Consider the following 24,778-nt stretch of genomic DNA (forward strand, 5'->3'; position numbering starts at 1 on the left):
CTGTTCTTTTCCTCTTCTCGCCCTCAAACATATGCCTTTTTTTTTTCGGGTGTTTGTTTGCTTGCCTGCTCACTTTAAATTGCTTTTCCACTCCCCTTTCCCGTTTGCATTCTACTTTGGTATTTTATTTCGTTTGGATACCCTCTCTGTTAACCTCGGAAAAAGTAAATTAACACAATATAGAATCCACAAAAGGCGTGAAGTGAAGGAAGTGGTGGAGAGGGTGGGCACACCAGTAGTAACAGGGACGACAAAACAGACTCAGTTGCCTCTGCTATTGTTCCTTTGCACCATTTCGTGTGTGTGTGTGTGTGTTTGAGTGCAAAGAAAAGAAAGAAAGGAAAAGGAGTGCGAGGGAAAGGGAAAGGGATACATCAAGGTTGAGTTGTATATAAACTTACACTTTTACTTTCGCTAGGAACCGCGGGATGCCTTTAAGGACCGATTACGCTCGCTATCCGCGTGATGTGCGTGAAAAACAGAACGTGACGCGGCCCGCCGGGGAGCGGCGCCTGGCGGATCTTCACCTCACCGCATACCCCAGTGTTCTCAACAGTAATGCACTGGCGGCAGCAGATTCATCTGAAACCCCGCCAAAGCCCGTTGCGCAGAACAAACCGTACATGGAGAAACCTCCAGTGGAGCTGATGACAACAAATCAGTTGACCGCGCTCCTCAGTAAAATGGCGAAAGAGGAGGCACTCAAGGACACAACGAAGGGTACGCCACTCGGTGGCGTGGAGTGTACGGAACTGGATCGCAAAACAACCTACCGACTCGATTATTGCAACAAGGACGTGCCGGGATTTCACACACGGCAGCGGGTTATACCAGACTACATGAAGAACTGGACTGAGACAGAGAAGGATGATATCCGAGAAGCCAGGAAGTATCCTTATCTCTCTATCCCGCAGAGTGTGCTTAATTGTCGACCAACTACGTACCGCCGTGATTACATTCCGACAGCACAGCCCAACGAATACAGGACTCTCTCTCACAAGACAAACCTCCAGGATATGCCTCCATCCTTCGCGTACTCAACGTATGCACTGGATGATCCACGGCGCATCATTAAGTACGACGAGGTTGTGGCCGCGTGCAGCAAACCAAAATGCATGCTGTGGAAGAGTTATAGTCCGCGCGATTCTTTCCGTGCGAAGACAGGAGTTGCAAAGGACGTTGCCGAGGAGTTGAGACTACTGCAAGAGTTGCGAGGGCCATCGAATCGATCGTCGGAATCGAGCTCCGTGGCTGGGAAACAGAGGGAAAGCAGTGTTGAATGCAAGAAACCGATTCTCTTGCCAGGGTTGCGTGGAATGGGATATCGTATGGCACCGGGTGATGGCAAGGAGTACATTTGGCTTCCTCGAGATCACTTTTGTCATCGAATCGTATATGACTACTAGAACTTCTGCCAGCAGTTTGTTCGTGTAACAACTGTCATCTGACTTACACTGATTGGCACTGAGACAAAAGGATATGGTTGACGTATGTAGAGATTTTATATGAAAATTGTGTGTTCCTACAATTGGCTTGAGCAGGTCCCTATTCCAATGGAATCTGTACTATATGTCCGCAGGGGTGTGGATGCCTTTCCACCTCCCCAGGCGAATGAAGGGAACGCAAGAGAGCCCTCTCTCGTGTACAGAAAAAGAAAAGGGGGGAAGAAGAAAGAAAGAGAGGTGTTTGGCATTATGTGGGTATGCATGACTCTTCTCTCGCTCTCTCTCTCCCTCTCTTACCTTGTACATTTTCTTTTTTGTGTGCCGTCCCTCCTCCTTCGCCTGATGAGCACAACCTCACTGCTATTATTAACTTCATCACCATGACACTTCCGGCAAATCCTGTTAGGGTCACACTGGCACGGGTAAAGCACATTTTGCCCATGTTTACATAACTCTATCTTTAATTTCATTTCTTCGTGTTTTGCCTTCCTTCCACCCCCGCACCGCCCCACGTACGCACGTGCGCCGTGTTCCTAAGGTAACACAAGGAACATAAATCAAGCGATTACACATGGCTTCCGACTTGCAGAAGTCGCGGAACACAGTAAGCGCTGTGCGGAAAATGTTAGTCGGCGACCTTAAGGACAACCCTGACGAGCGCCTGAAGGTGTACAACATGCTTGCCGACACTCCATTTAAAGGCACGGGAAAGTCGCCATCGGATCACTGGGTTTCCATGATGTTAAAGGCGGTGCAGGATCCCTGGTCTCGCATCCGCAAGTTAGGGAGACAATGTCTTCTACGCATCGCCTCCACGCAAACAGGCGTGCAAAAAAAGCGCTATATCAAGCAGCTATTAAATCTCGTGCGGGACAGGTGGCCGCGAGTTAGAAATTGGTATGAAAAAGAGGGATTGCTCCTTCTGTTGCTCGATGTGCTTAGCTTCGCGGAGCCTACCTCGTTAGAGGAAGGTTTGTTAGCAAATATGCTGCTTCTATTGGTTCTACCGTCGGTGTCCGATCCTCAGTTACCGGTAAGTGACGCTGCGGTTGAGGTGGCACTTCTTGTCACACAGCGTAGTGAAAACCTCGCTTCCTTCACAGTAGATTACAACGTGGTAGCACTCAGAAAGACATGTATCTTTGACAAAACCGGTGTTTCGGATCCTCTCACTACTGCTGGACATCTCGGCTGTTTGGCAAAGCTCCTGGCGCTGCATGCAGGGTTGTATACCACCCGTTTGATGGCAGACCTGCATCCAATTCTCCAGCAGTTGTCTGCTTATCCTGCTGCTAGTCTTCGCCAACAGGTAGCTCGAGTATGGGCGCTACGCTCCGTAGAAAACTTTGACATGGCTCTTACCACAATGGTTGAGAAGGCACACGCCCCCTCAGATAGTGATGAGTGGTGGTGCGTGGTAGAGACACTTCTCATGGCACTGCAGGAACAATTAACGTATTACCTGTGCTTCCCGGAGAAGGCAAGGGCGCTAAAGCAAATGGCACGCGGAACCATCGTTAAGTCACTTTACGCAGTTCTGGTCCTGATTGAGGCAAAGCAGTTCGAGGTGGCTCGCATGGCGAAGCAGGTTTTGCCTCTGCTCACGCAGTTTGTGGTTCGATTTACGGAATCCCTCGCATTCCTGGGGGAGTTGTTGGGTAAAGAAGCCGCACGATTTCAGGAGCGCACGAACTTTGCTTTCCCTTTCCTGTCTGATTTAGTCTGGTTTTTGGTAATTCGACGGTATGTGCGGCCCGCTGGGGAGGCAACAGCAGTGCAGAAGGCCGTGATGCAATACCTGATTCCGAGCCTTGTTGGGGAAGGAGATGTGAGCGGCAACATCGACACAGAAGGCGTAGCAGCAACCCGGGGGCATGTCGACGACCCACTGTCTGTCATACTTGTCTGCACTTACTTTCCCGAATGCTTAAAGGAACCCGCCGGCAAAAGACTTTTGAAGTTTGCCATTGATGAGGCGGCGTGGCGGAAGGCATTTTCATGTTTCGGGAATGTTGTCCAATACGCATCAGATTTCACACTTTTAATCAGGCAGGAGGAAGTGTCAGCGGGGCAGCTGTTGCCGTTATGGTTCAATTGGCTAGCTGGAGCGTATACACATCAGCAGTGCTTGATACTGGATGCAATAAAGGTTGCTATCGCCCCAAAGGAGCAGTTAGTAGGACGAAAGCGCCTCTCATTTGCATATCACTCGGCTTTCTACGCGCCCACAATGAAAGATGAAGGGGAGGAAGTACCGCTCGGCTTCCACTGGCTGAAGCAGCGCTTCCCAAGCGAGGAGTTGCTGCCAGAGACGCAGCCGGTGCCTATGAATAATATGGAGGGGGTGGAAGATGTCTTGGGCGACCTCCACAACGTGGTATACCGAAAACTGTACGCCTACAAAGGCACGGAACCATCAGTCCTTAATGCGGTGCGTTCCTTAATGATGGCGGAGTGTGGGGCTATGCCACAGCATAAAACACTTGCCGCTGTCGTCTCCGCCGTTGTCACACGCTTGGACAGTGTGGCACCCGAGTGGCGCGGTGTGTTGGTAACGCAGGGTGCAAAATCGGTCGGCGAAACCACCGCCGCCACGTCCAGGACGGGGGATGCACCATCTGGTGGTTGCAACAATTGGGATGATTCCGACAGTGAGGAAAACGTCGCAGGTGTAAGTCCGGATGAAGAGATACGGAATGCACGAACAACCCTGTCTGCATTAGTTTACACACATTTTGATGGGAGGGAAGAGGCTTTTATTCAAGCTGTTTGTGCCACGGGTTCTGAGGATGTGAGGAAGTTGCTGCGCTAATTGTGGATGGCCGACACGCGCACACACACACACACACACACAACGTCGCGGCCCACCCTTCAGGCTTTCTCCAGTCCCACGGGGAATTAACGTTTGTTGTTCGTTTAGCTCGCCGTCCCATCGGAGTTGACACGGGTTTTGTGTGCGTAGCGTCGGTCCGACATGCACTAGGTTACAGTTTGCGTGAAACCAGCAGTGGTGGGGAAGCGGAGGGGCGTGCTGCGCAGCTGAGGCTCCTAAAGGGCCGTTACGCCTCTGCGCCATCTATGCTACCCGGGTGGGCTCCTGTAAGGCACTTTGTCCACTCCCCTTTTTGACTGACGTTGTTTGTTGTATACATGATGTTTCGTGGCCAACTGCCGCATTTCTCCACTTTTTGGCTCTGTCTTCTCCGTGCAGCAGCCTCACATCGGTCAGCGCCCAACGTGTAACAATTTAAATGTCAGACGAGTTTCTTGCTTTGTTTTGTGAGTTCTACGTTTACCCTCTTTAGTGTTCCCATATCTGTTTTCTACCCTCCACTAATACCTTCGGAACACTACTTCCAGGAAACGATAAAGGACAAAACAGGTGCCGAGGCGATGCCTTACGCCTGCCTCCATGGCGGTTCTCTGTGCTTGTTGATATCGCTGCTTTCGTGCCTCGGTGCCCAGGCAGTACAAACCCTACACCTTGTGCAGCTTGTCCACCGTCACGGAGCGCGGTCTCCCAAGGTAAAACACAATCAAAGTCAAATATGCGGTGAGGTGCCGTGTGGGTATCTGAACGCTGCCGGGAAGATGATGCTAGTCAATGCAGGTGAATTTCTTAGGAATCACTACAACAGTAACGCATCTGAGCCTTTCTTCCCGGAGGAGAGTTACAACTCCTGTGTGACCTACTCGCGTTCCACAGATGTCCCGCGTACGCTGCAGAGCGCTGGGTGTCTTCTGCGCGGAATGTTCCCCAATGCGTCGGAATTCTTTCCAGCTATACACACTGCAGATGTGAGTACCGATTGGCTACTGCGTTACGACGTGATACCTCAAGCATACGCCTTCAGTCATTTAGATGAGCATTGGTGGAGAAATGTGTGTAACCCAAAGCTGGACACGCTTATCGACACCAACACGTTGTTATCCGTTTCGCGGGAGGTGTTCAGTGAAGGGTTCTGCGCTGATCCACAAAACCGGTGCCATTGCGCGGCGACGCTGTTCGACATTGGTGTCGCCATGCAGTCCGACGGTCGCATCGATAAACACCCACTTTTGAGGGAAAATCTCGGCCGGTTGCGCGATATCAAGTTCTTTGAGGATTCTCACCGATTTGTTTACAACGCCTCTGATCGTACGCACGCAAAGATGGGGAGTTTGGGGCAGCACCTTGCTCAGGAAATTTTGAAAAATGCGGAGAATCATATGAATGGACTAACGTCGTACAAACTCTATCACTACAGCGCACATGACACAACGATAGCACCACTGGCTGCGACACTCGGGGACAGCACAACCACTGGAATCACGCCACCTTACGGTCAGCTGTATGCTTTTGAACTGCTGTACGACCACGAAGTTAAAGGGTATATTATTCGGATAAGGCGCGGTGCGCCAGGTCAGAAACCCGAGGAAGGCTATGCATTTAGTTGGGGAGAGTTTCAGATGAAATGCATGAACGAAAACCACACTGTTTACACAGCTGAGGACAACAAGTGCCCTTACCACGACTTCCGGCGGTTCGTGAAATCCACCAAACCGCATGATCCCGCGGGACTTTGTTATCTCAACCGGAGGTACCGCGAGCTTTTCCACTGCCCGGGAAATGTTGGAAAACCACCTAATAAGCAGTGCAAAGTCTTTCGGCGTGTGTGTCCAGCGTGGTCCTGCGAAGAAGGTTACACGTTGAACAGTGTTACCTTAGAGTGCGTGTGCAGTTCCAGGAAATGTATGGAGAATCGTGACCTGAGCATCAGCACTGACACACTTGGCAGGAATCTTTTCACCATCTTCATCTTTGTGCTCTTGGCACTTCTCATCCCTATTTTTTCCGTATTCGTGTGCATCGGTAAAAAATTGCGGGCACGAACCCGCAGAACGAGGGCGAAGGGCTAGTGCATTGTTGTTTTGTGTTTGTGTGTATGTGTTTCCGTTTGGGGATGACGGGGCATTTGTAGACCAGGGAAGCCGCAGTATGATACTGGTATCTGACTGTTCTGATGCATGTGGTTTGTCCGCTGCTTTCCTCCGTTTAGTCCGGCTCCGTTCGACCTCAAGCTCCTCATGCAAAGAACGTAACTGCCGAATACCGTAGACGCTTAGTTCCTCCGGTGGATGCAGTGTAAAAATCGGACCAACAACCAGTGATATAACAAATCCCCACCATCTTCCTCTGGGACTGGCCTGTTGTAAATAAGTTTGTTTGCGTGAATTTTTTTGACCTTGTGCGGTAATCACGTGAGGCCCTGGGAGAAGGGTGACCCTTCCTCTACACCCTCAGGCCTGAAAGAAAGTGCTCTCCTGAAGGGCAAATTGCTCGCACTAAGCACATAAAACCCTCTGTTTGCGTTTTCTCACTGTGCATAAAGTGGAAGGGATATGTGTTCAGCGAAGTGATGAGACTTCGCCAATGTTTGGGCGTATGTTTGATATGTGTTGCTCGGGCCCCTCCCCCCACGGTGCTGGCCGGTCATTTTTTTTTGTTGGCGGACGCCAGCACTGCAGCGGAGAGGTGCCGATGCGCTGTATCTCTTTTGTGCGGCTTCATGGAAGTTACGACCGAAATAACCGGAAAGGAAACTCCAACTCACCGCCGTCGCGTTGGCCGCAAGACGGTCGTGTCGTGTTTCTCCTAACATTCGCGTCTCGGTACTATCGGCGGGGCAGCCGGCGCTCATGCATGTAGCCTCGCAACTCCACGGAGCAGTTGGACTTCCTCGAGTTTTCTGTCAGCCTCCATGAGTTTCTGCTCGACGAAACCGTGCACAGCCTTTAGTTTTTTTGAGGTATTACATAACGCTTTTATTGCGGACAATTTCAAAGCTGCCCCAGCGTCCGCATGATGACAACAACCACTTACTAACGCCACTACTAAAAATGCCACTGTTCTTCGCATTTGCTGAAGAAAACAAAAGATGCCTGGCACCTGCAACCCACTAAGTTTTCCCTTAAACCACACAAACTAAGAAATACGAATTTAAAACAACCAAAAATAACAACGCGAGGGTCCTCCTGAGAGAGTCAGCCCTGCCAACACCACATATCGCCATCTCCTCCAACAGCTTCTCCTCTTGCACCGTTTCTCTGTTCCCGAGCACGACGAATGACTTCCCACTATCCTCATCTACCACTACTGTGCTTTTATTTCCGTGGGTGCCCGTGTTCACAATAGCTTGCGCGTATTCCCAGTTCCAGTGTGCGCCGGTTTCGTGCGCCAGCTCTTCGATGTGAGTATACAAGTTCACAAATTTGCGAAGCTCTCGGTAGGCGTTTCTAAGAACGGGGACGTTGTTAACGGGGTCTTCCTCCCAAGTTACATCGTGTATTAGAACCTCTGCACGGGTTTTTCCTGTCCCCCCAACGAATCCTCTTCCACTTCGTTTAAGGGAAATAATTCTATCTCCCCAGAGTATTCCTCTGGAGGTGCTGTTTTCGGAGAGGTAGCCGCCCCCGGACGGGTGTTTGTTAGGTGGCAGTTTGCGCTGTGGACGTAGCGTTCCAAGGGGTTTCCACCGCCACCAGTGAGCCTAAGCAATTCGTTCATACTCTCCCGTGTCATGTTCATTTCCTCCACCCTTTCCATGCGGTGCATACCCCCCAAAGAAATAAATTCATCCTTCTCCGAGTCACTTAAATAGCAATTCAACAACTGATTCCGCGTCGCGTGGTGCTCGCTATTTCCTACGCAAAAATCCCCTTTCCCACTGGAATACGCGCGCCGCCACACATTTATCATTTCATCCAACCTCCCCGCCGCTATCCCTGCTGCCCCTACCGCTGAGTATCCAAGATATCTCAACCTCTTCAATTCTCTCCTCTTCACCCTATTCACTTTACTCCCCACACGTTTCAAAAACTTCGCGATCCCCGTGCACGAGGTCCAATTGCTATTTCCCCCTTCATTTCCCCTAACCTTCACAATCTTCAACCTCACCAACTCCACCATATCCTCAAACTCCCTCACCTTCTCGGTTGCATACTTAGTTTTCGCTTGGACGAAGGCATACACCGATTTCAACTTCCCCGACGCATTACGGAGCGCTTCCGCAGCTCCACTCAAACTCAGTGCGCCACTGTCCGCAAAAGCAAAATGACAAAGAGAAAAATACAACGACTAGCGCATCCACGCGTCGATGAACTTTACTCTTGGCGGAAGGGGCGGGGGAAGGGGAAGTGAATAAGTTGTTAGTGGGCCTGTGAAGAAAAAAAATCAGTAATTTGACATGCCTTCTTTCCAGAACCGGCTGGCTTGTCTTTTCATATGGCGGTGCAACTACCGCGGCAATATTGGTGGGGGAGGGGAGATGCAATGAGATTGTTATTCCACTTTCAAACTTGGTGCACAACCCTCGCAAGAAAACCTGGTTCCGCCTTACCAAAGCTGGGCACGGCATGCTCGACACAAAGACTAGTGATAATCGGCACGGGTGTGAATCGGTGCGGTGAGGTGTTGAGTCCGCTCACTCGCCCACATCGCGCAGTTGAATGCGGCGTGAAATGGCACTTTGATGGGGAAATGGGACTTCCCAACGTCAGAAGCCGAAATAAGATTATCAGAACAGAAATTATTCCACTCGGGCGTAGCAGTGCACGGGGGATGCAACGCACCCTTATGGATCTTGAAACAGACAACGGTCAACCAGCAGCGGGCCGCCTCCAACGTATGGATCGGAGTGTGCGTCAACAGAATTTACTTGTGCCATTACGAGCTTAGATCGCCCGCGTAAGGGGGAAATTGTTGGGAAATTTGCCCACAAATACGTACCCGCGGGCTTCGGAGGGGATCTTATCGCCTCCTAAGAGGTGGGACGTTATGGATGAATCCCTTCGGGAGCCGAATAGCGTGGCTGTGGCGGTGGAAAACCCACGGTGGAAACGGGCTGCCGCCACATCTCTGGGGACGAGCCTTGCAAGGCGCGTGGGTTACGGGAGATAAAGATTGCCAAGCCGAAAAGGGCGCACAGAAACAGTGCCATATGGCGGTGGGTGGTGCGGAACCTCGAAACCAAAAGCGGCCGAATCAGCAGGTTAGAATTTGACACAGTGCTTACTCCAAGCTCTCTTAAACTTGATTGCAGTACCCGACAAACAACCGTTAGCAGGGAGGCATCAGGGGAATTGCCCTTCAGGGATGAGCAGCGCGAAGCCCGAAAACATGCCGAAAGATCCAATGATGGAACCACCGGGAACGGGGAATCGTAAGCCGAAGCCCTTGGCCTTGGCCTTAGGGAGGGGGGGGTTAAAGTTAACGGTAAATGAATTTTGTACAGGAGCCGCGCCCTTGGGAAATATACACTAAGGGGATTTGCAGAAGGTCTGTGGGAAAGGGAGGCTGCGCTTGCTGGGCTTTGTGACCACCTCACCGAAAGCACTGTCACACAATGAAAAGCGGGAGATGGTCATTATAATGCCAATCTTGGTGTCAAAACATGATGAAACGCCAATAGCAACCTGCAGTGGCCCTCGGCAGCACCATCCAAGGCGCGTCCCACAGCAATGCCCAGTGCGGCACGCCCATCCACTTCAAATATCACCTATCGCTAAGAGTGGCGGGATACCGTCACCAAATGTTTCCACCACTCCTAAAATACTGTGTTGCGATTTCGAAGTGGGGCAGCCAAGCAAGCGTTGAAGATATATCGATGGAAAAAAGAAAGGGGCGTCGGCGGTTAGGTGATGTCCGCTACCGCAGCGCCCACGGCATCCGAGGGGAAGCGCAGTTGCCACAACCACGGCGCACGACTCCGCGTAGTTCAATCCGACCTCTGAACATTCCACTATGTGCCAGGGGCAAGTGGGGGTAAAAAAGATACCAAGGACGACAGAGTAACCTGGATATGCCTGAATCCCTTCCCTAAACGCGCAAACTGACTGTGCAGTCCTGAAAACAGCAACACCGCACACGCCACGCACGGAGGAACGCAACACCACCCCAGGTTGGTTGATCAAACAAACAGGAAAGCAACATTCCGGGTGTTCGAAAGGAAAGCGAGAGAGCGACCACCAACTGGCGCCAAGGCTGCCGGAGAACAACAAAATCTCTCCGGGTTGTTAAAGCAGTTGGGGTGGAAGCAATAGTGAGAGGCGATACCGGAAGTGCTAGGCCCTTAAAGAATCCGGTACTATCCGAACAACAGGTTGCAGGAAATAACGGAAATTGGTGCACGAATGTGGCTGGCGGAATGGGGAACATATCTGCATGCAGATACGGATGCTGCACACCAAAAATAGATGGCCGAGCAACACACCGCCACCAAATACATAGAACGCAAGCATGGCCACAACCTACAAAAGCAGCGCAACTCCCTTAAGTTTGAGTCCGAGGAATTTTCTCTACACCTTCCCCCGCTCCAACTCCCAAGGGCATTGCATGCAGAATGTGAAGTGGATACCGTCGTAACAGTTGGAATTAGTAGCTCAGGAGGGTTATCAAAGTTGAATAATGATCACCCGCGATGATTTTGCAAGCCATTCCGTTGTATTGATCCCACCAAAACTGTCGGTGTGAGCAATGCCGTACCAACGCATTGGTCTATACACTATACCTTCACTTTCCAACATATATTAAAAGGGCCAAGAAAAATTAGGCGCAGAGTGGGGGGATTTTTCCCACGACGGAAACTCCAACTGAACCACCATACAAGCGGTTGCACGAAAAGTGCGACGTGTGAAGCAGAGGCGACGGTTGCAGCACCAGCACGCATGGGCGACGCTGAAGTCTTCGGTTATCACTCGTTTGTGTTTACCCGTAAAGCGCCAAGCAGATTATAGGGGTTAAGTTTCTATTTCCCGATGTTCCCCCCACTAAACCGCTCACTGGCCCCCAAATTGAAAACTTTCCCTCCTTAATTACATGTTGCATCTATCGTGTTTTAGGGTTCTCAGCAGGGTCAATGCCGCTTGCGAAAACTACTTCATCAGTCTAAATACGGTACGCTTCAGAGAAAACACGATGACACAGACAAACTATGGTCTAAAAATATTTAGAAAAAAGGATAAAGAATAAGGGCTTCTGGAATGACGACGGCAGTGGAGCGTTCTCCTATTTTCCAACAAACACTCGGCCAAAAGTGAAATTATTCCCGCAATAGTTGAAATTGCTCACGAAGAATCATATGTTTGTAAAAGAAAAAATGTATGTATATATATAGATAAATATAATTATTGTTATTCATACGTGCGCACTCGTACATAAATGTACTGCTAATACCTACAACACATCCAAACAGAAATGCAATAATCCCAACTCGAGTACGAAGCGGAGCAACGCTCACACAACTTCGTCCCCCATACCGTTTGTGGGAACCAGTGGCACGTCACATGTGTTCACTCCCTGTTCTGTACATGCAGAACTGTTAAATCTCAATGAGTACATGTTTACCTGATGAAAAGAAAAAACTGGGCTCAAAGACTACGAAAAAAAAATAGGTAAATAAACTCCCTCCCGATCGATCACAACATAATAAATCTTCGAAAAAAAAAACTTTCCCCCTTACCGGTCCCCTTTCATCCGGTTAAAACAAAAAACTATAGCTTTACGGTTTCGCTTCATCTGAGGATTGAGTTACGGGTACGGCAAAAGATGCATCAGATAAGCATCGTGGCACCTCCTCCATCATAACCTCGTTGTCGCATATGACAACCGCGTTCTGGCGTTCCCTTCCCAAAAATAAAACTGCCGACAGCCCCACCGCCAGTAACAAAAACGTGGAACCAACCAAAAGCAGCAATCCCGCACTGACGCTCGATCCTTTCCCCTTTGCATTCGAGAACTTGGGGGAATCCTCAGTAGAGCATCCATCACAGAATGCAACAAGCTTTAACGAACACGAAGATTTCAAGAACATTCCGTCAGTCCCGTCCGCTGCATCGCTTACCTCCGTATCATTGCAGTCACCTGTGATGTCGCAATCATCAGTTTCATTGCAGTCACCTGTGATGTTGCAATCATCAGTTTCATTGCAGTCACCTGTGATGTCGCAATCATCGGTTTCATTGCAGTCACCTGTGATGTTGCAATCATCGGTTTCATTGCAGTCACCTGTGATGTTACAATCATCGGTTTCATTGCAGTCACCTGTGATGTCGCAATCATCGGTTTCATTGCAGTCACCTGTGATGTTGCAATCATCGGTTTCATTGCAGTCACCTGTGATGTTACAATCATCGGTTTCATTGCAGTCACCTGTGATGTCGCAATCATCGGTTTCATTGCAGTCACCTGTGATGTTACAATCATCGGTTTCATTGCAGTCACCTGTGATGTTGCAATCATCGGTTTCATTGCAGTCACCTGTGATGTTGCAATCATCGGTTTCATTGCAGTCACCTGTGATGTTGCAATCATCGGTTTCATTGCAGTCACCTGTGATGTTGCAATCATCGGTTTCATTGCAGTCACCTGTGATGTCGCAATCATCGGTTTCATTGCAGTCACCTGTGATGTTGCAATCATCGGTTTCATTGCAGTCACCTGTGATGTCGCAATCATCGGTTTCATTGCAGTCACCTGTGATGTTACAATCATCGGTTTCATTGCAGTCACCTGTGATGTCGCAATCATCGGTTTCATTGCAGTCACCTGTGATGTCGCAATCATCAGTTTCATTGCAGTCACCTGTGATGTTGCAATCATCGGTTTCATTGCAGTCACCTGTGATGTTGCAATCATCGGTTTCATTGCAGTCACCTGTGATGTTACAATCATCGGTTTCATTGCAGTCACCTGTGATGTCGCAATCATCGGTTTCATTGCAGTCACCTGTGATGTTGCAATCATCGGTTTCATTGCAGTCACCTGTGATGTCGCAATCATCGGTTTCATTGCAGTCACCTGTGATGTCGCAATCATCAGTTTCATTGCAGTCACCTGTGATGTTGCAATCATCGGTTTCATTGCAGTCACCTGTGATGTTGCAATCATCGGTTTCATTGCAGTCACCTGTGATGTTACAATCATCGGTTTCATTGCAGTCACCTGTGATGTTGCAATCATCGGTTTCATTGCAGTCACCTGTGATGTTGCAATCATCGGTTTCATTGCAGTCACCTGTGATGTTGCAATCATCAGTTTCATTGCAGTCACCTGTGATGTTGCAATCATCAGTTTCATTGCAGTCACCTGTGATGTTGCAATCATCAGTTTCATTGCAGTCACCTGTGATGTTGCAATCATCAGTTTCATTGCAGTCACCTGTGATGTTGCAATCATCAGTTTCATTGCAGTCACCTGTGATGTTGCAATCATCGGTTTCATTGCAGTCACCTGTGATGTTGCAATCATCGGTTTCATTGCAGTCACCTGTGATGTTGCAATCATCAGTTTCATTGCAGTCACCTGTGATGTCGCAATCATCAGTTTCATTGCAGTCACCTGTGATGTCGCAATCATCGGTTTCATTGCAGTCACCTGTGATGTTGCAATCATCAGTTTCATTGCAGTCACCTGTGATGTCGCAATCATCGGTTTCATTGCAGTCACCTGTGATGTTGCAATCATCGGTTTCATTGCAGTCACCTGTGATGTTGCAATCATCAGTTTCATTGCAGTCACCTGTGATGTCGCAATCATCGGTTTCATTGCAGTCACCTGTGATGTTACAATCATCGGTTTCATTGCAGTCACCTGTGATGTCGCAATCATCGGTTTCATTGCAGTCACCTGTGATGTCGCAATCATCGGTTTCATTGCAGTCACCTGTGATGTTGCAATCATCGGTTTCATTGCAGTCACCTGTGATGTTGCAATCATCGGTTTCATTGCAGTCACCTGTGATGTTGCAATCATCAGTTTCATTGCAGTCACCTGTGATGTTGCAATCATCAGTTTCATTGCAGTCACCTGTGATGTCGCAATCATCGGTTTCATTGCAGTCACCTGTGATGTTGCAATCATCGGTTTCATTGCAGTCACCTGTGATGTTGCAATCATCAGTTTCATTGCAGTCACCTGTGATGTCGCAATCATCGGTTTCATTGCAGTCACCTGTGATGTTGCAATCATCGGTTTCATTGCAGTCACCTGTGATGTCGCAATCATCAGTTTCATTGCAGTCACCTGTGATGTTGCAATCATCAGTTTCATTGCAGTCACCTGTGATGTTGCAATCATCAGTTTCATTGCAGTCACCTGTGATGTCGCAATCATCAGTTTCATTGCAGTCACCTGTGATGTCGCAATCATCGGTTTCATTGCAGTCACCTGTGATGTTGCAATCATCAGTTTCATTGCAGTCACCTGTGATGTCGCAATCATCGGTTTCATTGCAGTCACCTGTGATGTCGCAATCATCGGTTTCATTGCAGTCACCTGTGATGTTACAATCATCGGTTTCATTGCAGTCACCTGTGATGTCGCAATCATCGGTTTCATTGCAGTCACCTGTGATGTTGCAATCATCAGTTTCATTGCAGTCACCTGTGATGTCGCAATCATCGGTTTCATTGCAGTCACCTGTGATGTTGCAATCATCAGTTTCATTGCAGTCACCTGTGATGTCGCAATCATCGGTTTCATTGCAGTCACCTGTGATGTTGCAATCATCAGTTTCATTGCAGTCACCTGTGATGTCGCAATCATCGGTTTCATTGCAGTCACCTGTGATGTTACAATCATCGGTTTCATTGCAGTCACCTGTGATGTCGCAATCATCGGTTTCATTGCAGTCACCTGTGATGTTGCAATCATCGGTTTCATTGCAGTCACCTGTGATGTTGCAATCATCGGTTTCATTGCAGTCACCTGTGATGTTACAATCATCAGTTTCATTGCAGTCACCTGTGATGTTACAATCATCGGCGTAACCCGTAGCGTTCTTGTAGTCGAAGAAGAAATCATCATGTACGGCATCAGCAGGGGGTGTGGCTACCTCAGCATTTGATTCTTCAAAGATTGGACCTGCCTCGTTAGCCATGCCAGGCACACACGCGGTGCTGGTGAATAAGACGGTCATAAACAAAGGAATGTAGTATTTGGCGGACATTGCCCTGTTTAAGAATAGCGTTAACTTGTGTCGCGAAAGCTCCTTGGGATGAGGAGGTAGGGGAAAGGAGAGATTTAGAACATTGGAGAGGACGCAAAGTGAATTCGGGCTTCAAGAGGCGCAGGATGGAAAAAAGAGTCAGAACATCGAGCGACAGCATGGTGGTGAAATCTTTCAAACAAACTCACCCTTTTAAGGCACATACCTTATCCGTTTCTTCCCCCACCGTTGAGGCCACTGAAGCTTCTCCGCACTGCCACACTTGCAACAAAGGTGCCGTACACAAAACAAGTTGAAGGGAGAATTGACCGTGGACCACAAAAAATGTCTGAGAATTCCAATCGATGTGGCTCACGTCGAACCCCAACACCGGAAGAAACGATCCCCAAAGAGAAGCCTAGCAGGCAAAGTCTTTTTATCAACCCCCATCCGGCCAGCTCTTCAATCAGTCTGAGAATATGAGGTATATTTATCTGCTGAGCATGCGACAGGAGGATTGTGGAAGCACCACGCGGTACTGACGCTTGACGAGTGTCACTTATTTCGGCTGTCCAGCACAAGCGTCACTGGGCCATCGTTGGTCATATTGATATTCATGTAGGATTGGAATCGCCCTGTCGATATTTTGTGAGCCGCATAGTCCCTGCAAAGAGCCTCACGCAAGTTGTTAAACAGTTCAGATGCTCTCTCTGGCTTCATTGCCAGGTGGAAGTCGGGTTTATTTCCCTTAAGTACGTGCATGAGAGTAAATTGTGACACGAGAAGAATTCCGCCGTCCACCTGCTTCACATTACGGTCCCACGTTTTCTGCCCATCCTCACTACGCCATATGCGAAGCGACAGCAGTTTGTGGGCAATGTAGTCCACATCGCTCATATCATCTTCGTGGTGTATGCCCACCAACGCCACAATTCCACGCCCAACACTACCAACAACCTCCTCACCAACCGTTACGGCACCCTCCAGAACACGCTGAACGACAACTCTCATACGTGACGCTTAAAACACGCCCCACATATACACCCCAATACACGTCCGCACATTTGAAAGGGGGAAAAAAGCAGAAGTGCACATTTCACACACGATTTAGTGGCAGGGAAGGAGGAAAAATAAAATCAACTACATACACATATAGCCATGTGAAACCCGTTTTAATATTGAGAATAATATCAACAATAATAATGGTAACAAATAGTAGTAGTGATGAAAATGGCCCCTCGCCGTCATGCATCGGCGAAACCTCTCATTGATATCCCAATGGGTTAACTCCCTTACCACCGGTGACGGAAAAGCAATTTCCCCACGCAAGTTTCAGACCAGCTGCAGACGAGGCCAACCCCTTCCTTAATCCTCAGTTCAATCAGTGAAATCAGTTCACCGTTGCGTACCAAACCAGTAGAATTAAGAATCGCCACTGACCAAAACACGCACACAAAAAACCCAAATGGTTTGAGCGGCCGGCAGTGAGTGAGCCAACAAGAGGTCTCTGTGGATAATGCAAGCGCGCGAAAACCACCAATCAGATTAAGAGGTTGCGCCCATACCGTCAGCTGGGCTCTACTCCGCCTCCCTCTATAGGTCCATAGTTGATAGTGTGGAAAGGGAATCTGTCACAGTGCCTCGGGTTTCCCGCAACACCAAACACGCACCTACGCTTAGGTGTAGTTGCGCTCAACCGCACCTCACACGGAACCGAAACGTGAGAAGAGGAACAGTCAACACATGATGGGGAATTTCCAAAGAAAACGGAGAGATCAGATACGGTAAATGCCCACAATAGCAACAGCAGCAATCAGGGATGAAGCCAATGGTGGTCCACGAGCTCCAAATCCTACGAAGCCTGCTGCTGTTCAAGCACGGCATGGAGCGTCTCAAAACCCTTCAGTTCGCGCAGTCGCTCCCGCTGCGACTCCACCGTGCAGCAACGGGACAATGCGATAGCAACGTTCTTCTGTGCTGCACGCGCATGGCACCACTGCGGTGTACCATTTTTTCCTTCATGCTCCAACGAAAACAGGGACGCCCGCACCTTACGAAGGCTCTCCAACAAAACATCGACGCCGCGAAGTGCCACGTAGTGCTCACATCCTGCAGGTGGAACAAAGGAACAAATAAGAGCAGCATTACCAACCGCCACCGCGTGTCGGTCTCCCCCCAGTTGGACGACACGCAGCAAAGCGCGAACCCGCTCGAGCTCCCATAAGCCTTCCACACTCGAGAGAAGCTTCTTTGAATAGAACCCCGCAAGCAACGTTGTGGTGTGCTCCACAACTTCCCATAGCGCAGACGGTTTAGCCTCCGAACCCTCGCTGTCCACTGCGAGTCCATCCCTTTTCGCTTCAGCTTCATATATCTCCACTGCGTCGCCTCCAAGTATGGAGAGCGCGGAATCGAGCATCGACCACAGCGTACCTTCATCCTTCAATATGGCATCACGGAGTGAGTCGTCGAAAGGAGAAAACTTTGAAAGAACCCCCGTCATTTTAGAACAAACGGTCGCTCTCTCCGTCGAGACTCCACCGGATTGGGCTCGGTCGCGCAGCACGTACCAAGCACAGAGTGCAAAGTGCATTTTGCCATTACCAGTTTCAACCATCGTGTCGCACCATTGCTTCACATAATCTCGCCGAGACTCCGCCTGCAGGAACAAATTGTACACAAGAGCAAATAACCCCTCTTCCGCCCGAGCTGACAAAGGGGCTGACGCACAAACCTTTGGGGGCGGCAGCATTTGAGCGAGAGCACACGTGAAACTGGACGTGGACATCGCTTTTGCGCACGTATGGTTTGTACATGACACACGGACGGCCAGTGACAGTCCTACTTCCTTCAGCAGCGTGGGCCCTGCCGTGAGAGCTGCGTCAACCACACGCACGCCAATTTTTTCTAGCGTCGGTGTCATTGCTTTTGCGACGACCTCTACTTTTAGGAGCGCCTCTAGAAGCCCACAAAGAAAGTAGAGTGGCTGCGGAGCAGGACGACCCCCTCTCAACACACTTTCCGATATTTTCTCCATTACTGGACCACAAGGAGTGTGAACTTCATTGGGAAAGCGCGTGGCTAAGCCTTCCAGAGCCTGGAGCAACCCAGACACAAGCGATAAACAAGTCTCTATATTTACCCCTCGAGCTGCTCCCTTGTCCATGCCTTCAACAGCTTCAACTAAAACTGCCGTTAGGTTGTTTGCCATTTCGTGAATACTTGAAGGCTCCAACTCATCTGCACATGCCTCACTTCCAACCAAAACAAGAGACAAGAGTCGAAGGGAAGCAAACAAGACCATTCCCTCAGGCGACATGTCTTTGGCACCCGCGGCACAAACAACACCGAAACGTTCTTCTGCACTACCAGAAAGCAGACCGAGAATCAGCTCCGTCAACGAGTCCATTCCATCACGGAGAGCGAACAGGACCGCTGCGCCGAGATGAAAACACTGAACGACTTTCAGGCAGCGGCAGACGGCCTTCAAAACCCGTATCATACACTTCCTCTTACGACCTTGCTTTTCCGCAACATTTTCTCTGTTTTCCTCACTACTCGCCTCACTCACATTCGGTAACTCCTTCACGGCGGCAATGAGATCACATGTCGCATTAGACAGCTGTTCCGCGTCTCCTGAATAATGATGCTGGAAGGCAGCACAGCGTTCATGTTCACTCTTTATTCGCCGCAACCACTGAGCAAGATCCGCTGCCTCTTGATTTGAAACATCTTTCTGGAGCGCCGCTTCAGCATCTCGCAGCGCATCCAGCGGCCTGCGCAGATGTCTTAGCGCTGTGGCGCGCCGCAACAGAGCCTTCACATTCGTTGGCTCCTCGCGTAAAACATAGCTTGCGTCTTCCACAGCATCCAAGTAGCGTTTCAACTTCAGCTGAACAAGAGCGCGGTTGTTGTGCAGCGTAACCTGCAGTGACGCATCCACCACATTCAACCCAATGGCATTGGAGTACAATTTAAAGGCAGTTTCCCAATCAGAAGCTCTCACAGCCTTCGCCGCCTCCTCCTTCATTCGTAGTGCCTCATCCAAAGAGACCCTTTCCGCCCGGCTAAATAATGCTTCATCCTTATTACAGTTCTTGCCTTTACCCTTGCAAGTGGGACCATCGGTTTCTTTCAACAGTGTATCAATAAATTCATCGTTCTCAAAACGCGAGTAGTAACGCGGATCGTACCGCATTTTCACTTTATCACGCCTTTCCCGTGCCTCAGCCTCGCGGCGACGGGCTTCACGCTCCTCTCGCTTTCGTTCCGCTTCCATGGGATCCTCGTTGAGTATCTCTTGCACTGCGGCGGTAATGTCATCGATGCGGTCAAGCCAATTTTCCACCTCGTGTCGCGATGGTGCCTTGCAATCCAAATTAATTTCTGGCATTTCTATGTCGTATTTTTTTTTTTAATGTTGTGAAGATTTTCTGTTCCTTTTCTTGTTTTTAAATCTCTCGTACGGATTGCCTTCAACACCGCCAAAAACACGGAAGAAAAAAACCGTAGCAACCTCTCTCCTATCTCTGTAACACTAACAATTACACACCATCATCATCACAATCATCATCACAACAACAACAACGATAATAATAATAATAGCAACAAAAAGCGCCATGTTCATGACCTAAACTGGACCTCTGGGATGATTCCCTTTATATTCCTCAAATACACAATTCCATTCCGCAGTATTACCGTTACTTAGCATTTCAATGCTATGATCTTCGAACACAGATACGCGCACAATTTCAGCAAATCGAGGGTCGAGTACATCACTATCAGTTATGTGTTGTGCTGATAATGTAACCCGCTGAGCGTTAGGTTGTATGTTTGCAGCACTGCCAGTAACGGGAGTTGCATTAGACATAATCCTTTTTCTTTCCTTTCTTTTTTGTATAACAAAAAGATTAGAATTTTCCCTTTTATACCTGTTTGTTTCTGTGCCTACTTCCTTCTTTCTTTAAATTATTATTATGATTATTGTCCCGTCGTACGACTCGTGCAGAAGCTTCTAAGTTCCCCCCACCTTTGGCACCAGGGTAAACAGGAAAACGTTTTTTTTTAAAAAAATAAGAAGAGGGATGGAAAATGTATCAAATCTTTAAAACTACAATTTTAAATTTTTAAAAAAAATGAAAAAAAAACAGCAGCCTAACATTGGAGCCACTATCTCCTTCCCCTTCACGCTGTATACAGGTTTTACAACACAACGTCCCCTCATTTTCTCCCGTCTTTCCTTTTCTAAAAAGAAAAAACAAAACAAGAGAAACAAAAAATTGTCTCTTTGCCGTTAGCCCTTTCCATCACAGAAATTACGTTAATAATGTTTTTCGCATCAATGCAAATACAAGTGAGGGAGAGAGAAGAATTCAGAATGGTAACAAATTTGCAACTGCTGCTCTCATTGAAGGAATCTTCCTTTCTCCTACCACATAACCCTACTTCCACACATGTTTTTTTTTCCCACATAATTTCCCTCGTAATTACCACTACATTTGAAAAATAAAAGCCCCTACCCAACTCCGCGCTCGCTTCAATGGGAAATGGCACATGGCGCTAAGTAAAATGTTAAGTTTTTTTCTGCTTTTTTTTCCCCCCCCACCCCTTCCATCTAACACCCATTCAAATGAGGGAAGTTGGACACATTTCAGCCCATTATGCTGAACGGAACCGTAACATTGCCGTTGCCACAAGAAAAAGAAGAGGAAGGAGAAAATAATCATCATTATTTTCCTTTTTCCCTTTCTAAAAACAATTAAAAAAAATGGAAAACAAATACAGCGGTACTGCGCTCAACTAGTTAAACATCATGTTGAGTACCTTCAGGATGTGTTGTAAACACTCGCCCACGCGTAAAACATCATAGGCTGAAGGAGAACTAAAAAGAAAAAAAAAGATAGGAAGGGAGGAAACTCAAGACCAAAGCAAAACAAAAATCTTTCTACACGTAGTCGCATACAAATCACACTTTTTAAGCACACAACAACAAAAAAAGGGCAAAAATAAGTCTTTTATACGTATGTTTGTCTATAGGCAGGACGAACATGCAATGAAGACCACAACTGGGATTAGCACCACAACTGGGATTAGCACCACAACTGTACACAACCAAGTGAATTCTCCATTTGGCTTAATTTTATCCTTCATCAGAATCATCCATATCATTCGACACTAAAGGTACAAGTAATGTAATGCGCATGACGGCATCCACAAGGCCACCAGGGGCTGCGAAGAGTCGCTCCATTGCGATACGGGACCTTTCATTAAATGCGCGAACGGCTGCCAGGATTCGCCTCCGGCTTCGTGGGGATTCGTCACGTCCTTCCTCGCTATCATCGGGAATTATATCATCACCATACAAAAGATCCGCAAAAGCCACTTCATCATAGTCGAAAACGTATTTCCGCATCAACTCCAACTCATCATCACTCAGCCGCTTGGCAACACTAGTGTTATACCGACACAAATCTCTTGGTGTGAGAAATGGTGTCCCATCAAGAAATGAGTTGAGTGAGCACCGAAACCGACGAGGCCTCGCTGACATGCGATGACGGTTCGGCTTCTCTGTTAGCAACGCACTACTCGCACGTATGGCACAAAATATCATTGATGGATCAAAACACCGCGAGCATCTTCTTGGCGCATTATTACGCATATGTTCGCGTATCCGCCGCAGCCATCTCTTCGTGTCAGCAATGCGCTGATCGATGTTTTCACTAAGAAGAAACCGAATAAAAGCTGATGCGTCGGTGCTTCTGGAAGGAGTGCCTCCTCTGGGGCTTCTGTAAGGGGAAGTGCTACGGCTATAAGTGGCGCGGGACATGACACGGCCCTGCGCAGCCGATACCTTTTGCTGTGAAACTAGTCTATTTGTTACTCCAAAACTACGATAACAAGAGACGCAAACAAAAAAACAAGAGAAAGAGGGAGGAAAAACACGAATAACAACAAAATAGTAAACGAATTTCCACGCATACACACACACACACACACGTATATATATATATATACGTGTATGCATATAGAATTTTATATACGCGCGCACAAATTTAATAGTTTCCTTCGTATGCTTAGCGGCACATCGTGCAGACATATAAAAAACAAAATAAAAACGAAGGGTAAAAACTGTCAGCAACGCATCTAAACAAGGCAAAGTATGCACCCTTTGGAGCCGCAAGCGTCAACAGTTAAGCTGAAAATGTTGTGGACATACCAACAGGATAATAGGCAAAAAAAAAAACCTCGCGCTCCTTGCAGGTTCATGTAAGGCAAAGAAACGTATGTGCGTCAGTAACGGCGTAGGCGTTGGTCCGACGCAAGACTAAAATATATATATATATACGATGGCAATGTGTGAAGAAATAAAAGCAAGAGGGGAAAGAACATAAGTTGACTTGTGAGGTGCAATCGTGCTCATACAAACACATATAAACAAACATGCGTGTTTGAACACGCCTACCCAAGTTGTAGAGTGCATCCACACAAAACAATGTTGTGCGTTGGCGTAATATCGCCTTCACCTGTGAAGAAAGTCGATAATAAGCCGCAGAGGTCCCTCAACATACGCCTGCAGGCAGCACTTCGTTTCCATCATTTGCATCCACTCTGCCTCACGCAACATTTCATCGAGTGTGACCCGAATAATGTCTTCAGCACTACCACCACCAACACAATACTGCCCAAGCGGGAAAGAACTCCCGGTGCCTGGAAGGCCCTCCAACGCCGCTTTCGCCCGCTGTATCACCTGCTTTAGCACTCGCCTATCATGTTCAGTTAATGGCGCTCGCCCTTTGTTGTCATGCGAGAGACAAGAAGGACGGACACCAACCCAGCGAATGGGAAGAAGCGCAGCCACAACGGATGTCGACAATTCGGGGACACGTTCCGCTGGCTGACATCGCCGGCCGCGGTTGATATCCTCCCCGAAAAGTCCCATGAAAGTAAGGGCAATGCGCAATCCATGAGGGTCCCCATCAACAAGAACAAGAATCGGCAGCTCAGGTAACTCACGATGAAGGCTGCGAAGAAAAAGACGGGAGGCTCGGCACGGATAGCCCTTACTGCACAAGTAAGCACATCGGTCTGAAATAGATTCACTCCCCAGTGCGCTCTTAACATCCGCAAGGGTGTGCAGCGTGCTTTCCTTTTCCACTACAACAAGTGCAGCTGTGACACCATTGCCACGACCCGCTCCTGCAGCCCTGAAGTTGTGCGCATGTAAACCAAGTGTTGTGCTGACAAGTACACCGGAAATGTGATGTTTGGCATTGACCTCCACAGAAGGCACTTTGGCACTGGGAACGCACGTCGGCAACTCCTGTGCACCACCCGACACTAATGAGGTCGAGGTTGCGGAAACTGTAGGAATGTCAAATGCAAGGTTTCCAAGAAGAATGCTCTTCCCACTCGCTCCAATACGAAGGTCCTCACGGGTGTAGCGACGGCGCTCACCGGCAGATGATGCTGGTGGAAGCGGGCAAACACAACTCATCCATCGACAGAGTCGCTCAATGCTGCAGTGGGTGTCGCGCTGTCCGTTTGGAAACAGTTCTGTATTGCGGTAGTACACATCCCGTTCAGTGCACAGTAAACCCTCCTGAACCATATTAACGACGCAACAAAGCACATGCAAAGCCTGGGCATCATACCGCAATAGTTCTGAGCACCTCCCTCTTAATGTTTGCATCTCATCACCCACCGCAGTACCATGGGGGAGTAAAGGCACCTGCTGCCCCTGCACAATGAGACTGAGGAAGTGAAAACTGTGCTTTTGTGAAGTCCTCGCGCGCGCACCAGTGGGAGGTGGAGAAAATAGAGAAGTGAGATACGCCCGAGTGATGGCCTCCGCCGCGTTCATCACCTCCTTGTCACTGAGCATATGGGGAATCTGCTGAGGAACTCTCGTGAGGATAGTGGCAAATAATTACAACACCAGCGATATGTACTATCTTTGCAACGGCCAGAAATGTGTATACACCCATATAAACAGTGAAAGGGAAGATAGCGGTGAACAACAACAACCAAAATCATTCATTGAAACCGGGGGAAAGCACAAGGAATGAAAAAGGGAATGAATGGGCATTGACAAATGGTGAGAGCTGCAGCCCCCTCAGATGAATAACAATATTAATGAAGAAGGAGCATGTGTGAAAACAAAAGAAAAAAAAAGAAGAACAGCACCCGTAGTATTTGTAATCCGGTACATAAAGAAATGCGCGCACGTAAATAAACAAGTGTATGAACACTTACACTGAAGTTTGAATATCAAAACGTCGTGCTCGCTGGGCAGACAACTTGATTAATTTGAAACCGTGAAGAATTCAAGCACTTCACAGAAACAACCCGAGAATCCCATTCGTATTAGAC

General features: G+C 48.4%; 11 protein-coding genes across 11 annotated transcripts, besides 5 other annotated features; 4 read left to right on the plus strand and 7 right to left on the minus strand.

Annotated features, from left to right (window-relative positions):
* Window positions 1–428: 428 nt before the first annotated feature.
* Tb10.6k15.3580 (hypothetical protein, conserved) lies at window positions 429–1,406 on the plus strand (the record flags this gene model as incomplete). The annotated part of the gene is made up of 1 exon (XM_817854.1): window positions 429–1,406. The coding sequence occupies one exon, from the start codon at window positions 429–431 to the stop codon at window positions 1,404–1,406; it is 978 nt and encodes a 325-aa protein (XP_822947.1).
* A 610-nt stretch (window positions 1,407–2,016) lies between these two features.
* Window positions 2,017–4,257, plus strand: Tb10.6k15.3570 (hypothetical protein, conserved; the record flags this gene model as incomplete). Its single annotated transcript, XM_817855.1, has 1 exon — window positions 2,017–4,257. The coding sequence occupies one exon, from the start codon at window positions 2,017–2,019 to the stop codon at window positions 4,255–4,257; it is 2,241 nt and encodes a 746-aa protein (XP_822948.1).
* A 13-nt stretch (window positions 4,258–4,270) lies between these two features.
* Window positions 4,271–4,299: a microsatellite.
* Window positions 4,300–4,838: 539 nt separating this feature from the next.
* Tb10.6k15.3560 (membrane-bound acid phosphatase 2) lies at window positions 4,839–6,344 on the plus strand (the record flags this gene model as incomplete). Its single annotated transcript, XM_817856.1, has 1 exon — window positions 4,839–6,344. The coding sequence occupies one exon, from the start codon at window positions 4,839–4,841 to the stop codon at window positions 6,342–6,344; it is 1,506 nt and encodes a 501-aa protein (XP_822949.1).
* Window positions 6,345–6,858: 514 nt separating this feature from the next.
* Tb10.6k15.3550 (hypothetical protein) lies at window positions 6,859–7,134 on the plus strand (the record flags this gene model as incomplete). Its single annotated transcript, XM_817857.1, has 1 exon — window positions 6,859–7,134. The coding sequence occupies one exon, from the start codon at window positions 6,859–6,861 to the stop codon at window positions 7,132–7,134; it is 276 nt and encodes a 91-aa protein (XP_822950.1).
* Window positions 7,135–7,773: 639 nt separating this feature from the next.
* Window positions 7,774–8,394, minus strand: Tb10.6k15.3540 (procyclin-associated gene 1 protein; the record flags this gene model as incomplete). The annotated part of the gene is made up of 1 exon (XM_817858.1): window positions 7,774–8,394. One exon carries the CDS (start codon window positions 8,392–8,394, stop codon window positions 7,774–7,776), a length of 621 nt encoding a protein of 206 aa, XP_822951.1.
* A 1,908-nt stretch (window positions 8,395–10,302) lies between these two features.
* Tb10.6k15.3520 (hypothetical protein) lies at window positions 10,303–10,641 on the minus strand (the record flags this gene model as incomplete). The annotated part of the gene is made up of 1 exon (XM_817859.1): window positions 10,303–10,641. One exon carries the CDS (start codon window positions 10,639–10,641, stop codon window positions 10,303–10,305), a length of 339 nt encoding a protein of 112 aa, XP_822952.1.
* A 1,342-nt stretch (window positions 10,642–11,983) lies between these two features.
* On the minus strand, window positions 11,984–15,430 carry Tb10.6k15.3510 (cysteine-rich acidic integral membrane protein precursor; the record flags this gene model as incomplete). The annotated part of the gene is made up of 1 exon (XM_817860.1): window positions 11,984–15,430. The coding sequence occupies one exon, from the start codon at window positions 15,428–15,430 to the stop codon at window positions 11,984–11,986; it is 3,447 nt and encodes a 1,148-aa protein (XP_822953.1).
* Window positions 15,431–15,964: 534 nt separating this feature from the next.
* Tb10.6k15.3500 (D-tyrosyl-tRNA deacylase, putative) lies at window positions 15,965–16,420 on the minus strand (the record flags this gene model as incomplete). The annotated part of the gene is made up of 1 exon (XM_817861.1): window positions 15,965–16,420. One exon carries the CDS (start codon window positions 16,418–16,420, stop codon window positions 15,965–15,967), a length of 456 nt encoding a protein of 151 aa, XP_822954.1.
* A 162-nt stretch (window positions 16,421–16,582) lies between these two features.
* Window positions 16,583–16,641: a microsatellite.
* A 620-nt stretch (window positions 16,642–17,261) lies between these two features.
* Tb10.6k15.3490 (hypothetical protein, conserved) lies at window positions 17,262–19,802 on the minus strand (the record flags this gene model as incomplete). Its single annotated transcript, XM_817862.1, has 1 exon — window positions 17,262–19,802. One exon carries the CDS (start codon window positions 19,800–19,802, stop codon window positions 17,262–17,264), a length of 2,541 nt encoding a protein of 846 aa, XP_822955.1.
* Window positions 19,803–19,983: 181 nt separating this feature from the next.
* Window positions 19,984–20,020: a microsatellite.
* A 503-nt stretch (window positions 20,021–20,523) lies between these two features.
* Window positions 20,524–20,556: a sequence feature (AT_rich).
* Window positions 20,557–21,548: 992 nt separating this feature from the next.
* Tb10.6k15.3480 (hypothetical protein, conserved) lies at window positions 21,549–22,505 on the minus strand (the record flags this gene model as incomplete). The annotated part of the gene is made up of 1 exon (XM_817863.1): window positions 21,549–22,505. One exon carries the CDS (start codon window positions 22,503–22,505, stop codon window positions 21,549–21,551), a length of 957 nt encoding a protein of 318 aa, XP_822956.1.
* Window positions 22,381–22,405: a microsatellite.
* A 423-nt stretch (window positions 22,506–22,928) lies between the features above and the next one.
* Window positions 22,929–24,290, minus strand: Tb10.6k15.3470 (hypothetical protein, conserved; the record flags this gene model as incomplete). Its single annotated transcript, XM_817864.1, has 1 exon — window positions 22,929–24,290. The coding sequence occupies one exon, from the start codon at window positions 24,288–24,290 to the stop codon at window positions 22,929–22,931; it is 1,362 nt and encodes a 453-aa protein (XP_822957.1).
* Between the last annotated feature and the right edge of the window lie 488 nt (window positions 24,291–24,778).

This window comes from Trypanosoma brucei, chromosome 10 (genome assembly GCF_000002445.2).
Source record: "Trypanosoma brucei brucei TREU927 chromosome 10, whole genome shotgun sequence".
Lineage (NCBI taxonomy): Eukaryota > Euglenozoa > Kinetoplastea > Trypanosomatida > Trypanosomatidae > Trypanosoma > Trypanosoma brucei.